General features: G+C 56.8%; 2 protein-coding genes across 3 annotated transcripts; one reads left to right on the forward strand and one right to left on the reverse strand.

Annotated features, from left to right (window-relative positions):
• Window positions 1-1,778: 1,778 nt before the first annotated feature.
• On the reverse strand, window positions 1,779-18,460 carry SDF4 (stromal cell derived factor 4). Of its 2 annotated transcripts, none has more exons than XM_064281061.1 (7): window positions 18,328-18,460; window positions 14,174-14,530; window positions 7,099-7,235; window positions 6,081-6,194; window positions 3,414-3,572; window positions 2,905-3,080; window positions 1,779-2,446 (listed from the first exon to the last, which is right to left on the reverse strand). In XM_064281061.1, exons 2-7 carry the CDS (start codon window positions 14,479-14,481, stop codon window positions 2,270-2,272), a joined length of 1,071 nt encoding a protein of 356 aa, XP_064137131.1. In that variant the 5' UTR covers window positions 14,482-14,530; window positions 18,328-18,460; the 3' UTR covers window positions 1,779-2,269. The 2 variants fall into 2 exon arrangements, with proteins under 2 accessions (XP_064137131.1, XP_064137130.1); XM_064281060.1 differs by lacking the exon at window positions 18,328-18,460 and adding an exon at window positions 14,798-15,030.
• A 405-nt stretch (window positions 18,461-18,865) lies between these two features.
• Window positions 18,866-23,162, forward strand: B3GALT6 (beta-1,3-galactosyltransferase 6). The gene has a single exon (XM_023552169.2). The coding sequence runs from the start codon at window positions 18,866-18,868 to the stop codon at window positions 19,859-19,861; it is 996 nt and encodes a 331-aa protein (XP_023407937.2). The 3' UTR covers window positions 19,862-23,162.
• The last annotated feature ends 379 nt before the right edge of the window (window positions 23,163-23,541 follow it).

Here is a 23,541-nt window from a genome sequence, read left to right on the forward strand (position 1 = left end):
GATGCCATGCTCACACATCCACCCGCCCACATTCAGAGGCGTACACCTGCATGTACACACGTGTGCATACGCGCATCTGCTTTTCTTCTGTGCTACACTGCCTCTGGGGAGGGGAGCGGGGCTGGAGATGTCAAGGTGTCCCTTTTATACCTCTTAACTTGTGACTAAGTAACCGGGTTATCGACCAGAAAATGAACTTATGAGTCTCCAAATTGTTGCCTGAATTGGGCATGGAGAGGCCTCCAGACAGCAGGGGAAGAGGGTGGAAATGCCAGCCTCGCTGTGGAAATCCCCCTCCCCTGGAGGAGCGTGGGGAAATTCCACACCTCCGCTGGGCCGGCTGCCCCCCTGCTGCATTGTGGGAGGGGGTGGAGAGAGAGAAAGGCTCTCCATCCACCCCCCAGGCTCACCCTCCCCAAGCCTCCAAAATGCCCCCTCATTGCCTGGTGGGAAGGGGGCTCAGGGCCTCCCAGGCAGCTGTGGTGTTGTGTGTGGTGTGTGTGCATGTGTATATGGTTTGTGTGCATGCGTGTGGGAATGTGTGCATACGTGTGTACACAAGAATCTACACTCCCAACCATGCAACTTCCTGCGTTTTCTGAAGGCTCCATTTTGCTCTCTAGCTCCCTCTCCCACTGACAATGAGAAAAATCTTATGTTTGCCATTAAAGGCAAACTGATTTCCTCTTCGGCAAACTCGGAGTCCTGTGGGCAAGCAATGCTCTCCTGCAGGGCCCAAAGCTGGACCCCCGGCCCTGCTCCTGACCCCCCCCACCATGGAGTCTGGTGACATCTGACAGGCCACTTGACAAGGCCTGCCTCCTAGGCTTGGCCCAACCTACACCGTCAGGGCTCCCAACTTGAGGCAAAAGGGTCCACCGCCACCAGCAAACCAGACAAAAGGTAGGGGCCCCCTTCCTCAGCACCAGGCCCCCTCCCTCAGCAGCTGAGTGTGGCTGAAGGACATCCAGATGCACCCTCACAGTGTATCACGTGCCCGCTGGGCCAGGACAGCATGGGTCCTACTCATGGAGGTGACCCACTCCCCGCAGTCAGCCCCCAGGGCCACGGGCCGAGCATCTTCTGGCTCTTCATGCGGATATGAGCTTGAGAGGCATGACGGCAAGACAGGACGCAGGAGGAGTGGCCCTCAGCTGGCACAACTCCTGGACTCAGAAGTGGCCAAGCCAGACACTGAGGGCAGGGAGGGCTAACCCTGAAGCTACACCCCTACAATCATTCCCGATTCCTCCCGCCACAACTGTCCCCATGGACTTGCCCAAACTCTGCACCAGCCTCAGTATGGAAAGCCTCCCTCAGCCTCTTGCTTGTTTACAGGAAACAGGCTCCAGTGTCCCCACCCAGTGGGTTCTGCCACTGACACCCTAAAAGGCCAGCTTGTGGGGTCTGGGTGGCAACCTGTGGGGCAGGCCCCTCGGACACAGCAGACCAAGTTCTGGCTGGCTCCCACCCTGAGTGGCATCGCAGGGCTTGGGGCCACCTACATTCCTGGGGGGGGGCCGGTCAGATGCATATGTGCCACAGCCCCGGCCAGCCAGGCCCCCACACGGTCCTGCAAGAGACAGAGGCTGCACCTCTCAGCAGGCGGCCTCCCAACGCTGCCGCTCGTGCGGGATTCCCCAACAAGCAACATCTGGACCCAACACTGAATGCCACTCAGCAGCTGCAGGAGCCCCTGCTGCTCCTTGGCACCACTTGCTCCGTGGGAACTACCAGCTACAGTACAAAAACCATCACTTTTTCACTGAAAGAATAAATCTGGGAGAAAAAAACAACTATATTTTAAAGTAAATTAATGATTCTTGTCACCATAAACTTTGTATCTCCTCAGAGGTTGCACTGCCCGGTGTGGGTAGTTCTGACACGTCCGTGCAGAAAGAAGCTGGTGATCCCCCAGCATCCCCCTGGCTTCTTAATCTGTTTCTAAGGAGACGTGGGAGCAGCAGGTGCTGTGGAGCCTCCATGGGCAGAAACAGCCTCAGTGGGCCCCGAGGCAGTTCTCAGTGTGAGAAGAGACGTCCAAGCTGCAAGGACTGAAGGAAGCCCAGAGGGGCCTCAGGCCCAGGACACAGCACAGGGCTCTGCAGGGTCAGCAAATCTTTAATGATCGGCCTGCAGGCCTGTCTCGGTGTGACGGGAGGGGGAGAAGGTCCCAGAAGGCACCACCTGCAGCCATGGCCACAAGCGCAGGCTGGGTTAGCGTCAGAACTGTCTGGACCTGGTGCCAGACGTGCAGCCTCATGGGGCATCAGAACTCCTCGTGCACACTGCGGGCGTAGTCCACCAGCTTGCTGCCCGTGAAGAACTCGCTGTACTTGAGGATCTCCTCGGGCTCCAGGTGCTGGTTCTGGTTCTCGTCAGCAATAGCGATCATCTGCTTGGCCTCATTGAGGGCGTTGTACTCGTTCATGGGGTCCATGTACTCCTGCAACGGATGCCGCGAGGCAGTCAGCAAGGCAGAGCCCAGGGCCCACGCTGTCCCGCTAGTGCTGCCCCCACTCTGCGACTACCGCACCCCGCAGATGCCAACCCTTGAGTGCAGGCACTCTCAGCCTGGCCCCACAGCCCAGTGCCACCACCAAGGGAATGGAGCCACCCAGCCCTCCTGCACTTGGCTCATCTCTGCCTCCCCAGCAGGCCGCTCCTCCTGTTCCCCCAGCATGGACACCCTCCCGGGAGAGCCGGGGGCTGCCTGAGTGCCCAGACCCCAACAGGGTCTCTCAGGGACACACAGCCCCAAGCCAGGGCAGCACCCCAGGGCCAATGCAGTCCACCAGGGATGCTCACCCCATCCCAGCACAGCCCCTCCCTACCCCCATGCAGTCACTCCCCCAAGGTGGTCCTGTGTCCCCCACCTCCCTATGTGGCCCCCCCAGGTCCCACCTCCAGCTCCTCTGGGGTCACAATCCCATCATGGTTGGCATCTATCAGCTCCTCAAATTCTCGCTTCCTGTCTTTGACCCAGTTGTCATCGATGTCCTGGGCCTGCTGGTTCTCCACAGTGCCCACAGGCAGGGAGATGAACTCAGGCAGGGAGAGCCGCTTGTCACCATCCTGGTCTGCAGGGCGAGGGCATGTGAGCACAGGGCCGCAGGGCACGTGGGGGGCCATGGGGCAGATGGGGGCTGCAGAGTACGTGGGGGACTGCTAGACAGGCTCTGCATGCCTGGGTCTCCTTGTCATGTCATAGTGCAGCCTAGGTAGAGGCCACAAGGCCATCTCAGACTTCACGCCTGCCTGCCTGTCTACCTGGGGAGGAGGATCAGCACCACGCAGATGGCAAAGCCCCAACTATGGAGGTTAGCACAGGCTGCCCTAGCACAGGCTGCCCCACCTCAGCCCCAGGCCCCGCCTCAGCCCAGGGCCCCACCTAGTCCCCTGCGCGGCCTCACCAAGGTCTCGTACAATCTCCTTGACCATGAACTGCAGCATGCCACGGCTGTGCTCCGGGTGGAGGAAAGACAGGAACTCCTCCTCAGTCAGCAGCAGGTCCGCAGGGGGGTTGTCCGCCTGGTACCAGCGGTCCTTGAGGTTCTCCAGGACTTCCTGTGCTGAGAGGTGCCGTCTTGTGAGAACCTTGGCAAACTGCACAGGACGCTGCCCGTGGGCCAGGACACTAGGATGGCTAGGCACCACCAGGCCAGACACAGCAGGTGATATGAGCAGGGCCTCGGGAGTTAGGCCTCTCGGGCCAACGACAGGGCTTCAGGGCCAAGTGAACTCACAGCCCTTCACTGCCTGGGGGAACTTTCTGCAGGGCTGTTCTCTTTCGGACCTGGTGGGAAGGGCTGCCTGAGGTTTCCTGCTAGAACCAAGACCCTCCTATGCCTTCAATCACGCACCAGGCGGGGTGACTGCGCTGGCTAACGCAGAGTGGCCTCAGGCCTGGGGTAAATGTAGCTTGGGGTGAACACTTTCAGGATAACCACAGGCCTGGTGTGAATGCTTGTGGGGTGGCTACACACAGGGTGGGTGCACGTGGGGTGACTACACATAGGGTGGACACTTGTGGGGTGACCGCACACAGGTCACTGCATGCCCAGCGTGATTCCCTCCCTCCATCCCCTCCCACCTCTAGCCAGGGTCCCCGCCCAGGGCCTTGCTGACCACCCTCGGTCACTCTCAGCCCATTTTGCTTTATTCTTTTTCATGTCACTTCGCATCTGCGGTGTCACCAGTCTGCTCTATTCTGTGCTTTCAAGCTAATGCCCTTCCAAAGTCGAATCACTCAATGAGGCTCCTGATGGAGAACTGTCCCTGAGGCAGCCCCTGACCATCACCGGACTCCAGCTCGCCATTCCTATCATCCAATCCCTGGGGCAGCCGCTGGGTCTCACTGACTGCCTGACTGCCACCTATGCACCTGCTCGCTTCTTCCTTGGGGTGCCCAGGCCTGACAGGGTAGGCTCCCCGCACTGACAGCTGTGAGAGCGCCTCAGCTGGGGTCAGGGGCCATTCTGCTCGTTCCCCTCTCCGTCACAAAGCCTCACCAGCCCCCCGCCTGTAGTTTGCCATCCAGGCTGGCCAGGGGCCCAGAGGCCCTTGACACTGTCCCCTGGACAACATCCCCTCACTGCCACCCACACTCCCCACCCCCATCCCTCTACCCACACAAGGTCGAGGGTCTCGGCAGCGGGAGCATGCAGACTTGTGGGCACCAGGCCTGTGCGGCTCACTGGTCTCTCTCAGGCAGAAAGAAGCCTTGGGGGCAAGGGGGGAGTCTTACGCAGCAAACGGGGGGAAGGTCTCAGGGAGTAGAGGGGAGGGTCTCGGAGCAGGGGGGAAGGGTCTCAGGGAACAGCCAGTCGGGGGGGGGGGTCACCCAGAGAAGGGGGGACTCAGGGAGCAGGGAGAGGAAGTGTCTCACGCAGGGGCCCAGGGCTACACCCCTGCTGTTTGTTTACTCTTCATGAGAAGTGGAGGTGCGCTCTGGAGGCTGACTCAACTATTTACGAGAACAAAAAAAAACAACTTTTTTTTTTTGTTCCTTTCAATTTCTTTCACGTGCAACGTTGCTTTAGGGAGAAGACTGTTTCAAAGGAAAACCCAGTTTCTAGATATGACTACAGGAATGGTGAAATAAACTTTCCACAGGCTCCTTCTGCGCAAACACAGAGGAAGCTCTGTGAATGTCACAACCCCCATCCCCCCGTGGAAAGGACCCCCTTGTGGACAGGACCCTCCCCCAGTCTAGCACGAAGAAGTCTAGCACCGGGCAGTGAGGAGGAATCGGGAAGGGCTGCCCGCAAGTCCCGGTCCCCCAGGGCAACACATCTGATACACTACAGCCAGGGCCCGACCCACGCCGCCTCTGGTTGCCCCCCTCGCCCCACAAAGCCACAGGTGTCCAGGCAGCAGGACGCAATGTAAAGAGCTATTCCAGGCCCTGTACCCCATGAAGGCCCAGGATTCTGGGCCTCTCCCAGCCTTCCCTGCCCCCACCACCTGTCTGCTGTTCGGTCAGCACCTCTATTTAGCTCTTGTCTCACGCAGCTGCTTCTGGCACCTTCTGCCTCCTGTTCCCCAAAAGTTCAAACTCGGCAGAGGCACCCAGGCCGCTCCCCCTCCTCCCCGCTCCGCACCCCCTAGCAGAGCTCGCAGCACCTAAGGCCTTTGCAGGCTGCTCTCACTGCCTGGGGACTGCACTTTTTGCACCCTGGCCAGCCCCTACCCAACCTCCAACCTCCAAGTGCAGCCCAGCTGGCCCAACTGGGTCAGAGTGCATGTCCACACTACGAGCTTCTTCATGGAGAGTTTGCATCATCAAACAATGATTTGTACCTGAGAACCCATACTGACGCGGCCTGTCACCACCTGTCCACCCTGCCACACCCATGGTGGTCATATCTGACACCACAGTCTCATCACAGCCTGACACCCAGCATGCCTACATGTCACACGAGATAAACACACGCACATGCATGTACACACATGCGCACACACAGGGGAACACCCTCCAAGCCTGCCCTCTGCAGCTGGAGATGCTATCCAGGGGTCCTAGCTGCCGGGCCCACACCTGAGGGAAACCCCCGCAAAGCGCAGCCAGCGCCTGGACTCACTCTCCTCGTCCACCTTTAGGTCCTCGTTGTTCTTTATCCTCTCGGCAATTTCTCGCTCATTGTGGCCTTTGCTTACCAGGAACTTCAGCTGGTACTCATCCCATGACACGCGGCCTGCAGAGTGGTCACATGCGTTAGGAAGCGAACGCTCCACTTTTGAAAACCAAACCTGTTGCTGTTGAGAGGCGAATCCAACTCATAGCAACCCTATAGGACAGAGTAAAACTACCCAATAGGGTTTTCAAGAAGCAGGTGGTGGATTCGAATGCCCATTTCTTTGGTTAGCAGCCAAGCTCCTAACCACTGTACCACTAGGGCTCCAGTTTTTGAAAAGAGACCTAATTTTCTAAGACATCTGTTAAAAATCCTGGTGCTACACGCAGCTGGGAGACCAAACACTTCCAAGCGCCCAGCTCCAAGCTCTCCACTCAGGCTGTGGTGTGAAGGGCAGAGCCCAAACCCCCGAACCCACTGCCACCACCTGCCAGCCAGGGTGTCCACCCAAATGGCAGTTCATGACCAGCCCCTCCCTGCCATTCAACCCTGGGCATCAAATGAGTTGTCACACTCAGTGCCAGCTGTGTGTCCCAAGTGTCCAAACACTGTGTGCTTTCACTCCCTGAGATGACCCCAGTGCCCCCAGACAGGCCAGGTAGCCAGAGCACCTGTTGCTCCCACAGGGCCTGGCCAAGCTCCCAGGGAGGTCCAAGGGCCAGCAGGTCAGGACCCGAAAGGAATGACAGGACATGCAGTCCTAGAACAGGCCCTGTAGGAAATTGCGTGAACTCAGACTTTGCAACCGAGGGGAGCGCAGCCCTGCCTGCCCCTCAGTGAGACCCTAACTTCCCACAGCCATGAGACACCCCCCACCCCGCCCTGCCAGACATGAAGGAGCCCCCAGGCAAGGTCTGGGGCTGGTTCACTGTGTTCCTCCAGCTGAGAACCGCCGGGCCCTGTGGTGCTGTCAGTGGCATTTGCTGAGTAAACACATGTCCCCAGGAGCTCCCCACTGCAGTACCATCGCCGTCGGGGTCCACAGCGCGGAAGTGCAGCTTGTTCTCGCGGACGGCCTCCTGGAAGTGCTCAGCCGTCTTCTCCATGATCCAGCGCTGCATCTCCTTGGCGCTGATCTTGCGGTCAGCATTCACGTCCACCCTGTGTGGGGGCAGGTGTGTCAGCCTTGGCTTCCAGGCACATCAGGGGGGACGAAATTGGGGCGGGGACAGGAGGGGTGAGATAGGGCAGGGAGAGGGCAGGCAGTGCAGTCTGCAGCTGCCACTGGGTGTGGAACTTCCTCTCCGTCTCCAGACAAACAGCAGGTGAGTGGATCCCCACACACTGAGAAATGAGTGGACTGTCATCCCCCCACCATGAGTGGCAGTCACCCAGTTGCTACTTCCACATCACATTCCTGGCACTTTTACCTTACTCGATGCAGACACCTGACCACACAAAACCCCTCAGGGACATGTGAAGTTACAGGGTTTGGAGAAAAGAGACTCAGGAGACCAAAATCATGTCCACAGGGACACGGTCCAGAGGCAGGCGCTGGCCAGCTCAGGCAGGAAGACCTGCAGGTCACAGCACTGTCCTCTGTGGGGAGGAGGGGGCCCCACCATCCATGTTCCTAAAAGTGCACAGGCCTCAGTCCTCACACTGAACACGTTGCCATGGGGCTCCTCGAACACACGGCAGTGCCCCTGGTGGACCGTGGGGCCTAACACATGCCCCTGAGGAAAGCCAAGCCTGCTACCCCTGTGGCCTCCCACTGTGCATCACAACATCCTGGCAGCCTCTTGGTCCCACGTGGCACTGAACCCAGCGAGCCCCCATCAGTAGTACAGTCCCCGTGCCCCTGAGGGCAGAGCACAGGGGGCAGGACCCCTCAGCCACCTTAGCAACACACACTGCGCAGAGCAGAAACCATCTCCCAGCATCCCCACCTAAAAATGTGACTCAGAGCTCATTGAGAAGGAAAGCTACAGACACAGACAAGCTCATGCAGAAAACAAAGGAGCCAGGGTGAGCTGGTGGTGTGGGCTGCAGACATGGGTTTGAACTGTTAACAGACACAGATCAGCATACAGAAACAACTGTGGACAGGTGTGAACACATGGGTTGTCAGGTTGTTTGCTGGGAGGGCCTAGAAGCATTGGCACCCCTGCAGCAAAGAGCAGACCTGGCACCCAGATCTTGTCTTCCAACACCCTCGTCCATCACAGGCTCCTTGGAGAAACGGCTGGTCCTGGGGCCAGGCAGGGGAAGTGCAAGATGAGCTTGGAGGTCTTGTAGTATAAGAAAGTGAGGGAGTCTCAAGAGACAAGAGAAGGGGGCCTGTGAAAGGGACATTAGAGCCGATCCGGAAAGAGCCCCCAACAGCCAAAGTTGGAGCAACACTGTACCTGACACGGTGCCAAGTGATGACCTATAGCACGTGCGCATACCATGAGTCCACAATGACGTAAACTAGTAAATAAACAAATGGGAAGAAAAGGCCTCTTTACAGAAGAATTTCAAAGAACATAGATGATGCCCCTCCCCCTGCAGGAGGTGGGGCTTAACTCCCACCCCTCAGGCTGGGCACGACTCAGGGACGCCGGCCAAAGACCAGGAAAAGGGGGCGCATGCCAGACACGACCTTAACCAAGTGGCCAAAGTGGCCACATCAGTGACACGTGGGTGTCCTGCACCCCAATTCAACATGATGAGAGGGCACATCCAGCTCCCCAACACCCTTTCCCCTAGGTCCCCCATCTCCTGCACCCTGTCCTCACCCAGCTCTCCGACACCCTCTTCCCTCCCAGGCAGCAGCTCCTTTGCTGGCTCCTCTTCTCCCCAACCTCTGAAGCCGGCTGGGCCAGGGCTTGGTCCTCTCTCGTCTGTTCTCTCAGTGATGATCCATGCGACCCCAAACTTTACACTCCACACACCAAGGATGTCCACACCTGCCTCCAGCCTGATGGGCCCTGAATTCAAGACTCAGCATCCACACCCTCCCAAAACTCCACAGCCCCAGGCTCATCAGGAGAAAACACGCCAGACAGGTTCAAGGACACTCCACGGAGTTCGGACCAGCACTCTCAGTCAGCCAGGGCTGTGAAACAAGGAGAATCTGAGAACCTGCCCAGTCAGAGGAACCTCGGGAGACCCAACCCTGAGCACAGGGGGTCCCGGATGGGGTGCTGGAGCAGGAGGAGACGTCAGTGAAGAAGCCCTGAATCTGAGTGAGTCTGGAGTGGAACTGACAGTGACACACACAGTCAGCTTCTCTGTGTGACGAACATACCATGGCTACATAGGATGTAAACACTGGGGCATTCAGTGTGTGCTGAACCCCAGGGTCAGCACAGTGCACAGCTGGAGTTAGGAGCAGCCATAGCTCCCATCACTGACCTGACCTGCCAATAACCCCACCCAGACCCGCCTCCCCTGCCCCAGACCTGCCTCTCTGCTAACCCCACTCCTCTGTGGACCCCACCTCCCACTAACTCCCCCCTCTGCTAACCCCACCCCCACTAAGCCACCTGACCACTATCCCCATCCCATTAGCCCCACTCCTCCCAGTTCAAGGGCAGACAAATGAACGGAGATCTCCTACAAGGGCCCCTGTCTGCACTCCAGGCCCTGTGGCCCCCCTGCCCATGGCTCCCAGACCAGAATCGGGCACACAGGCAGCAACACAGGGATTGGTGTGTCTGGTTCTGGCCTCCAGTCTCACCTGTACCCCATGCCACTCCCCAGGTACAGGGCAGGTCTGCACACCTGGGCATTTGGAAGCACCGGCCAGACAGGGAACCCCCTGGGTGGCTCGCTCCAGAGGAAGTCCCATCCCCCTGCTCCAAGGTAGGAGCCCAGGGTGTCTTCCCCCACACACCTCCACTGACCCCAACACCCTTAGGGCAGGACCCTTTCCCCTCGGCTTCCATCCATCCCCTGACCCCCAGAAAGCCTCGTCTGGGGGCCCATGTGTGCTGTTGAGGAGCCCAGCTGGTTGGGGCACTGAGTGCCTGCAGAGATCAGGGCAGCTCCATCCAGGAGACAGGAGCCCCGTCCTGACCTCCAAGGAGAGGCAGCCCTGCCCCCTGGTGGCTGCTTCTGGTTTCTTTCTTCTGTGGGTCTGAAACCAGTAGCAGCAAAACCCTACTCCCCTTTGCAGCCAAGAGGACTCAGGAAGCCCAAACGGCTTTATTTACGTGGAAACGTCACCTGCGCAAGGCACTCGCGAAGGGCATGCAAGTCAGTGTACCCCGCTCTTACCTGACTCCCCACCACCCCTCCACTGGGTCCTCCCCCCACACCCTGACTTCACCCAGCTTCCCAACATGCCTCCCTAGGCTCCCTGAACTCCTCTGCATACCATCCTCACCTGGCTCCCTGACACCCTCTCCCCTGGGCCCCCCATCTCCTATACCCTGTCCTCGCCCAGCTCCCCAACACCCTCTCCCCTCCCTGGCAGTAGCTCCTTGCTGGATCCTCTTCTCCCTGACCTCTGAAGCCGCTGGGCCAGGGATTAGTCCTCTCCTGTCCATTCTCTATACTCCACACACCGAGGATGTTCACACCTGCCTCCAGCCTGGTAGGCCCTGAACTCAAGACTCAGCATCCACGCTGGCCCCCAGCCTGCCCCACACTGCCAAACGCTGCCACCCTCTTGGCTGCACAGGCCAAATCTGGGTATTCATATGCAATAACCCCAACCCATCAATAAAGCTTGCCACCCTGTTTCAGAACAAGCCCAGGGCCTGACTGTGTCACACTGTCCCCACCACTGCCCCGTGACCCTAGGTCACTGCCACAGAAGGCCTTCCCGAGACCCCATGCCCCTTCCTCCACTCTCCATATACAGCCAGAGGAGCCACGCTGGAGCACAAGTCAGACACATCCTCCCTCTCGAATCCTACAGTGGCCCAGTTCACAAGAGGGAGACATGTACATGGCAGGCCACAGCCAGGCCAGTGCTCTCACCACGCCTACCTTGTAGACAGGGACACTGAGGAGCAGAGAGCAGGACTGGAAGCGGGGCTCCCTGTGGTTCGATGGACCGCATTTATATGACCTTTCTTGCCATGGTCTTATAACTCTCACCCAAGTGATTGAATGGGACTATATAAATAAGGTAATGGTGGCCCTCCAAGGGGATTGGTCAATTTTGCCATCCCCCTGGGCTTAAAATGAGTCATCCCAGAGGTGGGAAGAGGATCTCACCACCACCAAGGAAGAAGAGCCAAGAGCTGTGCGTGTCCATTGGACCTGGAATCCCTGTGCTGAGAAGCTCCTGGAACCAGAAGACAGAGAGAGTTGTAACCCTAAAGACGGTGAGAAGAGGTAGCAGAGAAACAGCAGCAGCAAAGGCAGGAGAGACTGGCAGGAGACAGTGCAGTAGGTTTCCCAGCCCATTGAGCAAGAAAGCTAGTGTCTTCAGGCCGGAGGAGTAAGGTGCCTCCGGGTACTTGGGAGAGCTAGGTTTGTAACCCAAGAAGCTAGAGCTGAGTGCCTTTGGGCTGTGGCTTACTGGCAGAGTGGGGTGCCAGGGAACACTTATCAGTAGATAAGTGCTTAATGACATGCCAAGCAGGGCAGAGGCTGAGGGGCCAGAGAGAGGCCTGCCTGCAGGCCCGCCTGAGAAGAGGCTGTCCGGATGGAAGACTGTATCCTGAGCATTCCTGAACCTGAACTGTAACTGTTACTTCCCTAATAAACCCCATAATCATGAGGATTGTCTGTGAGTTCTGTGTGGCCATTGCAGTGAATTACCAAACTCAGGAGAGAGGTAGAGAGTGCCGCGGGAGAGACGGTGGGTATGAGAATTGGTAAAGACGGCAACAAAAGGAAGCATGTCTGACCTCTGCCTCATAGGAATCAGCCTTGGGCTGTTGATCTTGATTCTCCTTCCCCTTGTGAAATCAGGAGAGGTCAGACACCACCCCCACACCATTTTTACATTCCCAAAGCTTTTCCCAGCTACGCAGCCCTGCATCAGCCCAGGCCCCACCTTACTGCCCTCATCCTCAGTGGTCCCTCTGTATCAGCCCCACCCCGGGCTCCTGCAGCACCCCTATCCCCAGTAGCCTCGGGCCCTACAGACCACGAGATCTGCGTGCGTGTAGAACCAGGCGCCAGGGCCAGAAGCGCCACTAGGCCAGAGGCTGTGGAAGAAGGACTCCCACAGGAGGAAGAGACGATGCCTCACCTACACAGACATCGACTCCAAACCAGAAACCTAAACGTGAGAACAGCACCTCAGAAGCGCTACAAGGAAAGTGAGGACTGGGCTTATAACCTAGTGTGAAAGGTCTCATGGCAAGACATGGGTAGAAAGAGAGAAAGAAAAAATACTAACCACTCTGATTACGTAAAAATTAAAATTTTCTGGCAAGTAAGAACTTGCCACAAACCAAGTTAAACGACAGTTTCTGATGCAGACAAAGGGCATCACCAGGAGACTGACAGCACCCAGAAGGCTCTGGGCAGCAATCCGGCTCCAACAGCAGCACCACGTGGCCCCTGGCCCTGCAACCTCATCTCTAGGAATCTACCAGAAACACTTAAAAAAGTGGGCAAAATCAGCCACACAAGGACACCACAAACAACCGGACCCAAGCAGCCGCTCCTCTCCCAGCGAGCATTTATGCAAATCCAAAAACTGAAGAAGTATGTGTCATGGATTGAATTCTGTGCCCCCAAAAATGTGTATATTAACTCGGTTAGGCCGTGATTCCCAGTATTCTGTGTTGTCCTCCATTTTGTGATTTTGCTGTTATAAATCATAATCTCTACCTGTGGTTAAAAAGGATTTGGGTGGGATTGTAACACCACCCTTACTCAGGTCACCTCCCTGATCCAATGTAAAAGGAGTTTCCCTGGGATGTGGCCTGCACCACCTTTTATCTCTCAAGAGACAGAAGGAAAAGGAAGCAAGCAGAGAGTTGGGCACCTCATACTACCAAGAAAGGAACGCCAGGAGCAGAGCGCATCCTTTGGACCTGAGGTTCTTACGCTGAGATGTTCCCAGACCAAGGGAAGACTGATGCATTACAAGGACCTTCCTTCAGAACCGACAGAGACAGAAAGCCTTCCCCTGGAGCCAGCTCCCTGAATTTGGACTTCTAGCCTACTGGGCTATGAGACACTAAACTTCTCTTTGTTAAAGCCATCCACTTGTGGTATTTCTGTTATAGCAGCACTAGATGATTAGGACAGTGCGTGACTGTTAAAATATGAGGAATGGAATTTTCTACTTATTTCTGGTACTGAAAGCTGGAAGAAATGTGCAGACAATAACATTTCATAAAAGCTGTAAGTGACGGCAGGTGCTTGCATGCAGAGAAGGGACTGAGAAACACTCACCCCAGCTGACTCTAGGTGTCTGGGGTCTTTCACTGACAGAAGGTTGCGCTTGTTTTTTACCTGGTGAGATTAATGGTCCCTGCAGCTCCCTGTCTGGGGGTGGGTGCCTGTTTCCACAGCCACAGAGCAAAGGCAGAGTCAGAGGAGGGTGGTACTCACAGGGTGCTGTGGAGGTGCTTGGGGGGCCTGGGCTCTGGCATACAGCCTGTGTGTGCTCACACACGTGGAACACCATGTGAATGAATCAACTAGATTCCGACCAGATCCACGAGTCGGGCTTTTGGTCCTCGTTATAATCTTGGAACACCAATGGCATCTCACATGAGGGCCTCTGTCCTCTTCCTGGAGCACCCTTCCCCCAAGAGCCCAGAGCATACACTGTCCCTCTCCTGGGGCCAATCCTCAAGCCTTCCTGACCCCCACACAGCCCTGCTCTCTCATCACCCCCTGACCCATTCCCCGTCCCTGCACTCTGTCTGACCTCTGCCCCTCTGTGCACTGGCTGGTACAAAGGACCCAACTGAGTGCTGATGAGGGATGCTGCTGGGTGCCCGGGTCCCCCATAGGGAGAGGGAGCCAGGCTGGAGGGTGGGACAGGGCTCCTGACCCAGACTCCACACCTGGGATCTGCAGGAGCCAGGGACAAGGGAAAAATCTGGAACCAGACCCTGAATGAGGGTGGGTCTGGCCCCCACGGTCATACAATCCCTCAGCCCCACAGCACCCATACCCCCCAACACCCCTACTTGGAGAAGATGACCATCAGCTTCCTCCGGCTCCTTCGTGGCTCTGAGTCCTCTTCGAACTCATCACGGGCCTTGCCCAGGAAGACTTCCTGGTGAAATTCCTTATTGAGGTGCCCATCCATCTCCATCTTCACTCCATTCAGGTGGTCTGGGGGCAGGATCTCGTTCTCCTCCCTGTTGGTCACTCTCTCCCGGACGGCCGAGTGGTTGGCAGGTCGTGCAGACACATAGGCCAGGACGAGCCAGAGGCAGCACAGAGCTCTGCTGCGGGGGGAAGCCAGCCGGGACGCCATCACCAGGCAAGACATCACTTTCAGCTGGGACAGTGCCAGGACGACCCACAGTTGTGGGCAGAGTCTGCAGAAGAGGGAGGGCACAGGAGGGAGTCACAACGAGGATCAGTGCCCATGCGTTTCGCCTCCCAGCAGTTGCAGGGACAAAGCCCCCACATCCTCACTGCTCTCTGTACCAGTCGCGACAGCCCTGTGCCCACACGCCATGTTTATGCAGGGACACAAGGCCAGGGCTCCCCAGGGAGTCTGTCCCTGTTGATGTACTTGTGGTCCCAGCTCCAAGGACAGGGCAGCGGGGCCTCACCCCCACGCACCTCTTGCCCTTCCCCACCTGTGTCTTCCACTTAGGCTCCACCTCCCACAATGATTCTGCCCCTCTACAGCTGCCTTCTCAGTTCTCCACTGGCTGCTTAGCGGGGTCACGTTCATGCATCCCAAAGGGTTCACTGCTTGTCCCCCTGGCTAGTGGCTGCAGGCCTTCCTGTCCCTGGGGAAGGTCCCACTCACCCCACCTGTCCGAGCCTGCACATGCGCACACAGCCCCACCAGAGCCAGCAAGGTGAGGATGGAGGATCCCCAGCATGGCTCGCTGGTCTTCAAAGCACAGGCAGACACACCACCTGCTTCCCCGATGAGTCAGTCCTCTCTACCCTCCCTGCCCCTGGCCCTGCCCCTGCCCGACAGCATTCCTTTGAGCGTTGACCCCTCTTTGCACATTAGTCTCCTTCTCAGCCCAAATACCTGATCTCAGTGACAGGTCTCCCTCTCTCAGTGGGCCCATCTCACATGTGTGGTGGCTGACTCTCCAAGGACAGCCTGTGTCCCTCTTCCCAGGGCCTAGGAAAGCTCCTTGACTGTCCTTGCCAACCTGTCCCACACACACACACACAACCATGGCTCCTCTGTGTTGTCTGCGCTGGAACCACTTCCTGAGCACAACTCTGTTGTGACCCCTGTGACCCCCCCAAGCATGTCATGACCCATCACCCCTGAGTGCTCTTGGTTGTGACCTGTGACCCGGCAAGCATGTCTGCTGTGACCCCTGTGACCTCCTGAATGCTGTCCATCATGACCTCTGTGACCCCCCCACCCAAGCACTGTCTGTCACAGCCCGTGACCCTCATGGGCAGGGACCACACCTCCCTCAGCTCCAGGTCCAGCACAGCCACGCTGTCTGCACCAGGCCAGCATCGCAGACGCCAGATGGTGAAAGAACACAGGCATTCCTGCTTCACACATCCCTGGAACATTGTGTCCTGCTGAAGCACCCTGTCATGGATTGAATTGTGTCCCCGTAAAAATGTGTCAACTTGGTTAGGCCATGATTGCCAGTATTGTGTGGTTGTCCGTCATTTTATGACTATAATTTTATGTTAAGAAAATTAGGTGGGATTGTAACACCAGCCTTACCTCAGGTCACCTCCCTGATCCAGTGTAAAGGGAGTTTCTGTGGGGTGGGGCCTGCACCACCTTTTATCTCTCAAGAGATAAAAGGAAAGGGAACCAAGTAGAGGTTTGGGGACCTCATACCACTAAGAAAGCAGCATCAGGAGCAGAGCACGTCCTTTGGACACGGGGTCCCTGAGTCTGAGAAGCTCCTCAACCAGGGGAAGATTGAGGGCAATGACTTTCCTCCAGAGCCGACAGAGAGAGAGAGAGAGACTTCCCCTGGAACTGATGCCCTGAAGTTGGACTTTTAGCCTACTAAACTGTAGGAAAATAAGCTTCTCTTTGTTAAAGCCATCTACTTGTGGTATTTCTATTATGACAGCATTAGATAAAAAAGATACACACACTAAAAATCACAGGGCCTGTGGGGAAGTGGAAGGAGCCCTGGTGACTCCTGCTTGGCTGCTAACCGAAAGGTCAACAGTTCAAACCCACCAGCTGCTCCATGGGAGAAAAGCGTGGCAGTCTGCTTCCATAAGGATTTACAGCCTTGGAAATGGAAATACTATGGGGCCATTCTACTCTGTCCTATAGGGTCACTATGAATCAGAATCAACTCGACAGCAGGAGATTTGGTTTTGAGTGGGGAAGTAGGGACAGATGACTCAAACCTATGCAGCTTTATAACTGGAGCAAAAAGAAACCATTGTTGCTAGTGGACACAGGGATGACTAGGGGACAGTCCAGGAAGCACTCAACAGAGACTGCTGGAAGGGTGAGGGGTACTAAGGAGAAAAGGATGGAGTGGACACACACACAGAGGTGGAGCTGTGAGCTAGGGGCTGCTAGTTAGGTGGACAGAGGGGGAACAGCAGCCTGCCACCAGCCCAGAGAGGACAAGTCTATGGTCACCAAGGCAGGGAGCCCCAGATACAGGTGCTTGAGTTTACTTTTCTTCGCTCAGTGCTAACCGGCTCCTGCCACCACAGCCACAGCCTGGACAAGGGCTTTCCCCTTTCCTGCTGAAGGTGGAATCTATCCCTGCCATCCCAGCACTCCTGGCCAGGGAAGTGTTGCATAAGAACCAAGAGAACTTCCTGGTGTCAACGTCACTCCACTCACTGTGGTCATAAAAACACGTGTGCATCAAAACAGACTGCACTTCATTTCTTGAAAACGCAAAGTCCATTCCTGACCGTACTCATCTTTATGAATTTACAGGGAATCATTATCTACATGATGCTTTACACAAAAAGTGCCCCCCAAATAACTGTATGAATACCAGGAGTTCAGCCAGTGAAACTTCTCTCCTCCACTCACTGTATCAGTGAGCAGCCTAAACCCATCAGTCAGTTGTTCACTGCCTCATCCTCGGCCTCTCCCACTAGGACAGATTTCAAAGAGCCAGGAATTTGTCTCATTTATACCCAATCTCCATGCCCTGGAAGTGCTGGTTCCCACCAAGTAGCAAATAAGCTCTAGCTACCACCACTTAATAGGAACTGACAACTAAATGAACAGATGTTGGAAACACCAGGCCAGGGTTTCTAGCTTAAGTGGAGACCATGTTTCTTGGCCATGCCTGGGTTTTCGCTCCAGTGTAACCAGGAGATTGTTCCGTTAAAAAGTCAAACGCACATTCTGACAAGTTTTGTTGTCAGTTTTAATAACAACTATTACTAACTGACCCGGATATCGGTTAAGAGCTTTATATACTAAATTTCCAGTCTTCTCCAGATCGTACTAACTAGGGTTCACCGTCCACATTTTACAGATGAAGAAACTAAGGCACTTGCCCAAGGTCACCTCGCTGGTCAGTGCCAGGGTTCACCACGCTCCTTTGGTAATCACTCTGCCTTGACCTAAGATTCAGTGTGACGTTGGTAAAATTTGACAAAGACAATGTCGGACGTTGCGGTGGGAAGCGAGCTGAAGGGCAGGGCCAGGCGATCCGCGAGCTCCTCTGCAGAGCAGCCGCCGCAAAGACCGGAGAAAATTATTCCAGGGCTAGCGTCGCTCCTGGGCCGTGGCGGCTGCAACAACTGACACTCGTCGGGCACCTCCGGCCCGGGCCCTGCCGACTCTGGGAACGCTCGGAGTCGAGTCGCCCGTCCGCCCCCTCTTCCCGACGCCCAGACCGACCGCGGACCCGGCGACCACCTTCCGGGGCCGGGCGCGGAGACGGTGCTGGGCCAGGACGACGCCCCCAGGACGAGGAGGTACGGGCTTTTCCCTGCCAGAAGGCGGCCAGCGGGCGTCATGCAGATGCTGAACCCCGCGGCCCATTCCCTCGCCTCCGCCGTCCCGACGGACGGACTGACCAACGGACGATGACCCCCAGCACAGAGCGAGCGGCGGCAGCAGCCGCCTCGGCCTCCAACTCCCACCCCTTGCCGTTCGGCCCGAGGGGAAGCGAGCCTCAGGGACGCTGGGCCTAGGGTCCGCAGCGGCCGCCCGAGGCCCCTCACTCACCGTTCTCCCTCTCCTTGCCCAGAATCGGAAGAGCGGAGCCGCGAGCGCCTGTGACGCCTCCAACCGGACTCTGCTCAGGCCGCTGCCATCTTTCTTCCGGGAGGAGGCGGGCCGCGGGCCGCGGGCCGCGGGGTGGTGCCCCGTCACTGCGGAGGCGCGAGCGCCACCATCTTCCCTCCGGGCGGAAGCGGTCGCGCGACGGCTCCCGAGGTAGACCAATGGGAGGGGAGTGCGAGGCCACGTGATTCCCGAACCCAATTCAACCCTGGCTGCTGCCGCCGCCGCTAGCTCGTCGGCCTCCGAGCGCCCTGTCCGGGACTCGGGGCTCCTCCCGCCACCCCGAAGGGCACGGACCGCGGCCCCTCGCGCCCTGCCCCGCCGCTTCCGGGGGTTCGGCGCCTGAGAGAAGGCCCCGCGGCCGCACGCCGGCGCCCGGCCGAGGCGCGCGCCCCAGGACGCCGTGCGCACACGCACCGTACACCGAGCCCGCGCCTGCGCACTCGCGCCGGCCGCCGCCGCCGGCCCAGCCGCGGGCGCCATGAAGCTGCTGCGCCGGGCGTGGCGGCACCGGACAGCGCTGGGCCTGAGCGGCCTGGCGCTCTGCGGCGCCGCCCTGCTGTACCTGGCTCGCTGCGCGGTCGAGGGGCCGCGGTCGGGCCGCCTCCCACCTCCTGTAGGGGCCGCCGCTCGCGCCGCCCCCACCCCAGCCCTGTTGGCGGTGCTGGTGGCCAGCGCGCCTCGGGCGGCGGAGCGGCGCAGCATCGTCCGCAGCACGTGGCTGGCGGCTTCGCGGCGCGGTGGCCCGGGCGACGTGTGGGCGCGTTTCGCGGTGGGCACGGCCGGCTTGGGTGCCGACGAGCTGCGCGCCCTGGAGCGCGAGCAGGTGCGGCACGGCGACCTCTTGCTGCTGCCTACCCTGCGCGACTCTTACGAGAACCTGACGGCCAAGGTGCTGGCCATGTTGACCTGGCTGGACGAGCATGTGGCCTTTGAGTTCGTGCTCAAGGCGGACGACGACTCATTTGTGCGACTGGATGCGATGGTGGCCGAGCTGCGCGCACGCGACCCGCCGCGCCGCCGCCGTCTCTACTGGGGCTTCTTCTCCGGCCGCGGCCGCGTCAAGCCCGGCGGCCGGTGGCGTGAGGGCGCCTGGCAGCTCTGCGACTACTACCTGCCCTATGCGCTGGGAGGTGGCTATGTGCTCTCCGCCGACCTAGTACACTACCTGCGGCTGAGCCGCGAGTATCTGCGCGCGTGGCACAGCGAGGACGTGTCGCTGGGCGCCTGGTTGGCCCCTGTGGACGTGCAGCGTGAGCACGACCCACGCTTCGACACTGAGTATAAGTCCCGCGGCTGCAGCAACCAGTACCTGGTGACACACAAGCAGAGCTTGGAGGACATGTTGGAGAAGCACCAAACGCTGATGCGCGAGGGCCGCCTCTGCAAAGAGGAGGTGCGGCTGCGCCTCTCATACATCTACGACTGGTCGGCACCGCCCTCACAGTGCTGCCAGAGGAAGGAGGGCATCCCCTGAGCTGCCTCTGGCCCTGAGCGACAACTGAAAACTGGTGCTGGAGAGTAGATCGCCGGCCCGACGAGCAGGGAGGGTCACTGGGGGCTTGTGGGCCACGCAGCTTAGGTGAAGGAGGGTTTGCGAAAGCCCCACAAGCCCTTCAGTGGCCTCCCCCAGGCTTTTCGCTGGCGTGGCTGACAGGTTCCGGCCGGTTTTCCAGGATGAATCCAGCCGTGGAGGGGCATCTGGTTTATCCAGTGACCAGCAGAGCTTTCAAACAAATGCCAAACATCGCTGAACAACACCTGGGCCCCACCTCCAACTGCTGCGTCCAGGAGAGTGTCTCTCAGTGGCCATTCGTTCTCCAGAGGTTCTTGTTCAGGCCTGGGAGACTCTAGGGGATACCAGGGCAACACGTTGCACCCACTTACAATGTCCTTGACTTCAGCCAGTCTGAACCAGGACCCTGGGAGATGCCCTGCTTTGGGTGTGAAAACGTCCTGTCCGCAGGGGAGGGGAGCCTGAGACTGGAGCTGGCAGGCACTTGCAGAACATGAACCAAAAGAATCAAGACAGCTGGAGTGGGGACTGAATCATTTCCCCCATCTCACTATCCACTTAAGAAACTGCCTTGAACAGAGCACAGGCCACAGGGAATGTACTTCCTGACCTGCCCGTGTTGCAGCCAAAACGGCTTTTGCCAAAATTACCGTTGTTTTATTGGAATTGTTTGTCATGTACAAGGTCTAGGATTTGATTTTGTTTTGTATTAATTAGCTTTAATGGTAGTTTGGCCTGTGTGTCTCCTTAGAGTGAATTTGTTGTAAATATAATTCAACATTCGCCTGTGATGTATTTATAAATACTGTAAATTTGTATAGATAAGAGTTTAAATTGGGAGTGTGTAGTTCTCAGTATTTTTTAAATTATTTAAGAAAAGACTTTTATATCAGAACTTGGAATTTGTGGATTAATCTGTTTTTAAAACTTGAGTCGTAGGCTTCGTTGCTGCGTGTGTTTAAACTTGAAAGAATTCTAAAACTCCGTTTCTCTTTTAAGTTTACACATAAATCACGCCCCACGTCTCTCTAAAAAGATGCCTTTTAAGGCTTCCTTATGGCGTGTGGACTGTCAGGACCTGTGTCGATCACACTGAGTGAGTGTTTCTCTTTGGATTCCGGGTCCACGTTCCAAGAATCTGAGCTGTGGAAAGTGTTGATGAGGTTTCCCAAGTTCTGTCTTAAGAAAACAGTGTTTGCTGGTAGGTGTTTGAGAGACAGCTCGTTCACTTGCTCTGCCTGACCGACCCTCTTGCACATGCCAACATCCTCAGAAGCTCTGGATGCCAACTTTTCGTTTTTGTTTTTGTTCTTCTTAAATGTGAAAAGTGAACACTATGGTCCTTGCGAAAGTAAAATAAAGTAGCACCGGGAACAACTAGACAGTACGCGCCTTTCAGTCTCCTGTGGTGTGTGACTGTCATGCGTTTTGTTTTAGACTCTGACTCGTGTTTTCTATCTGGGTAACCTGGGCTGTATTCCTGCCCCAGTCTTTGTATTCCCACTTTGGGGCAATTTTTTTTTTCCTTCCAGACAAAAAATTTAAGAATATTTATTCAACCATATGAATTGGACAAGGGCTACAAAGTTCTGATTTGCATTTTCGCCGCCCGTTCCTAGGCGTTCTCAGGCCATGAGCATAAGATCAGGTTTGGATTATTTTTGTTTCAAGGCAGAAGAATATCTGCAATTGCTTTTCTTGCCAGTAGTCTCGGGATAAAGCCCTGGACTGTAAAGAAGTTTGGACGAGGTTTTGTGACCCGTGACGGAGATGCTTTTCCCACCTTTACTCAGTAGGGGTTGAACAGATCTGATTACAAGAAGCTGTGAGCTCTTTGCTGGCCATCTTAGAGCCCAGGCTGACATCCCTTGGAATACCTTGTGTGAGCCTTGGAATAACCTGGGGAGCGGGTGCATTCAGGTCTTCGATTTTCAGATGAGGAAATGGGTGCTTAGAAAGGCCGACAGGACCACACAGCCAGCAGTAGAGTCAGGAGTCAGTCCAAGGGCTGGACTCTCAGATTTCACTCTTATCACAGCCTGGTTCTGCCAGAGCTGTTTCTCTGGAGGTGAGCCACCACGGAAAACGGGCAAATGTCCACAACACTTTAAGTAGGACTTTTTAAAATTCATGCACGTGTTTGCTAATTGTTTAGGAAACAAATTCACCTTACAGTTAAAAAAAAAAAAAAAAAAAAGTCCATTAGACAAGTTCCTAAACCAGTGACGGCAACGTTTCCTGTGGTCCTTGCAAGCTTTAGGACTAGTGTGAACCACAGGAAATTGCCAGTATGCAGCTGTTTTGACCCACAAAAAAAAAATTTCATATTGTTCAGCCTAAAAAATTACATCTTAAAACAACATACCACAGCCTGGGCTGACCACTCACATCGTGCTGCGGTTAACGTGGTAGTAGGTCTCAGGAGGGTTCGTCACAGCTGTAAGGGGCAACCTGAAGGATCTTCGTGGGGGTGCAGTGTTGTGCGTTGTGACTGTCAACATCACTATCCTGGTTGTGACCTTGGTTACCACTGAGTGCCCCTTGTGTACTGTGACCCACAGTTGCCCGCTTATCCTTGAACCTAGAGATGGTAGAATTCACCAGAACCCGTGTAATGCCTGGCTTTCACCAGCCCCTGCCTAAGCTCCAATTTTCGCTCTTGTTTTGACTCCCCAAACCTGCGCTGCAGATTCCTCCCGCCGGTACCTGGTTGCGCCCTTCCTGTTTCTGGCACCCTCCCCTGCCAATGGCTTCCCTTGGTCCCCCTCTCCCAGGAAGCCACCAGCATCACCCCCCAGGGCACAGTGTGACCCTGTGTCTTTCAGGTAAGGCTCTCAGCCCCTGGCACCCAGCATGTAGCCACAACTGTTCTGTGAGGAAGACTATGGCCAGGTGCCCACTAGCCAGCCACCTGCTGGGACTTGCAACAGGCACAAAGAGCTGTCTGAGCCTGGGCCCACTGAGGGCTGTGCACCTGTGCCTCTCAGAGCCACCCACAGGTCCCTGCCTGCCCACCCACCACCTGGAGGTCCACAGTGGGCTTCAACCATGGGTCTCAAACTCCCAAAGCCCTTTGACCTCCTGACTCCAGGTGGACCCACTGGGACTCTGGCCTCTGGCCTCTCCCAGCCCCAGGCGTCACTGAGCCCTTGCCCCCCAGGGCTCAGAGCAGACACCAGGGAGGCCTCCGTTGGAGTTTTGTGAGCTGGCCTGGTACAGGGTGGCCCTCTTAGGCTGAGATGGGACCCACGTTGCCTGGGCTAGCCAACCCTCTCCCCCCTCTCTGACTAACTGTCTGAGCACAGGGTCTGCAGGGTCTGATGGAACAGCCAGCCATTCTTCCCGAGGCCCAATCCGCCCTGGGCCTCTGTCCGAATCCTGAGATTGGTCAACAATCCGCAGGAATCTCGGGCTTTGGTGCCCAGCAGGGGGGCGTGGACAGGCCGAGTGTAGGCCCAGCACACCAGGGCGGGGAACATAAGCTAAAAGGCCCAGACTCCTGGGAGGCACAGTGAACAAGAAGCTCCAGTTAAATCTAACTTACCCCTCAGTGCTCTACTCTCAGGAGCCATGGGCTGGTTTTCCTCTTAATTTTCATCCACTAACCTGCCCTGGGCTAAGCAGGCAGCCCCCTCTCCCCC

The sequence above is a fragment of the Loxodonta africana genome, chromosome 3 (genome assembly GCF_030014295.1).
Source record: "Loxodonta africana isolate mLoxAfr1 chromosome 3, mLoxAfr1.hap2, whole genome shotgun sequence".
Lineage (NCBI taxonomy): Eukaryota > Metazoa > Chordata > Mammalia > Proboscidea > Elephantidae > Loxodonta > Loxodonta africana.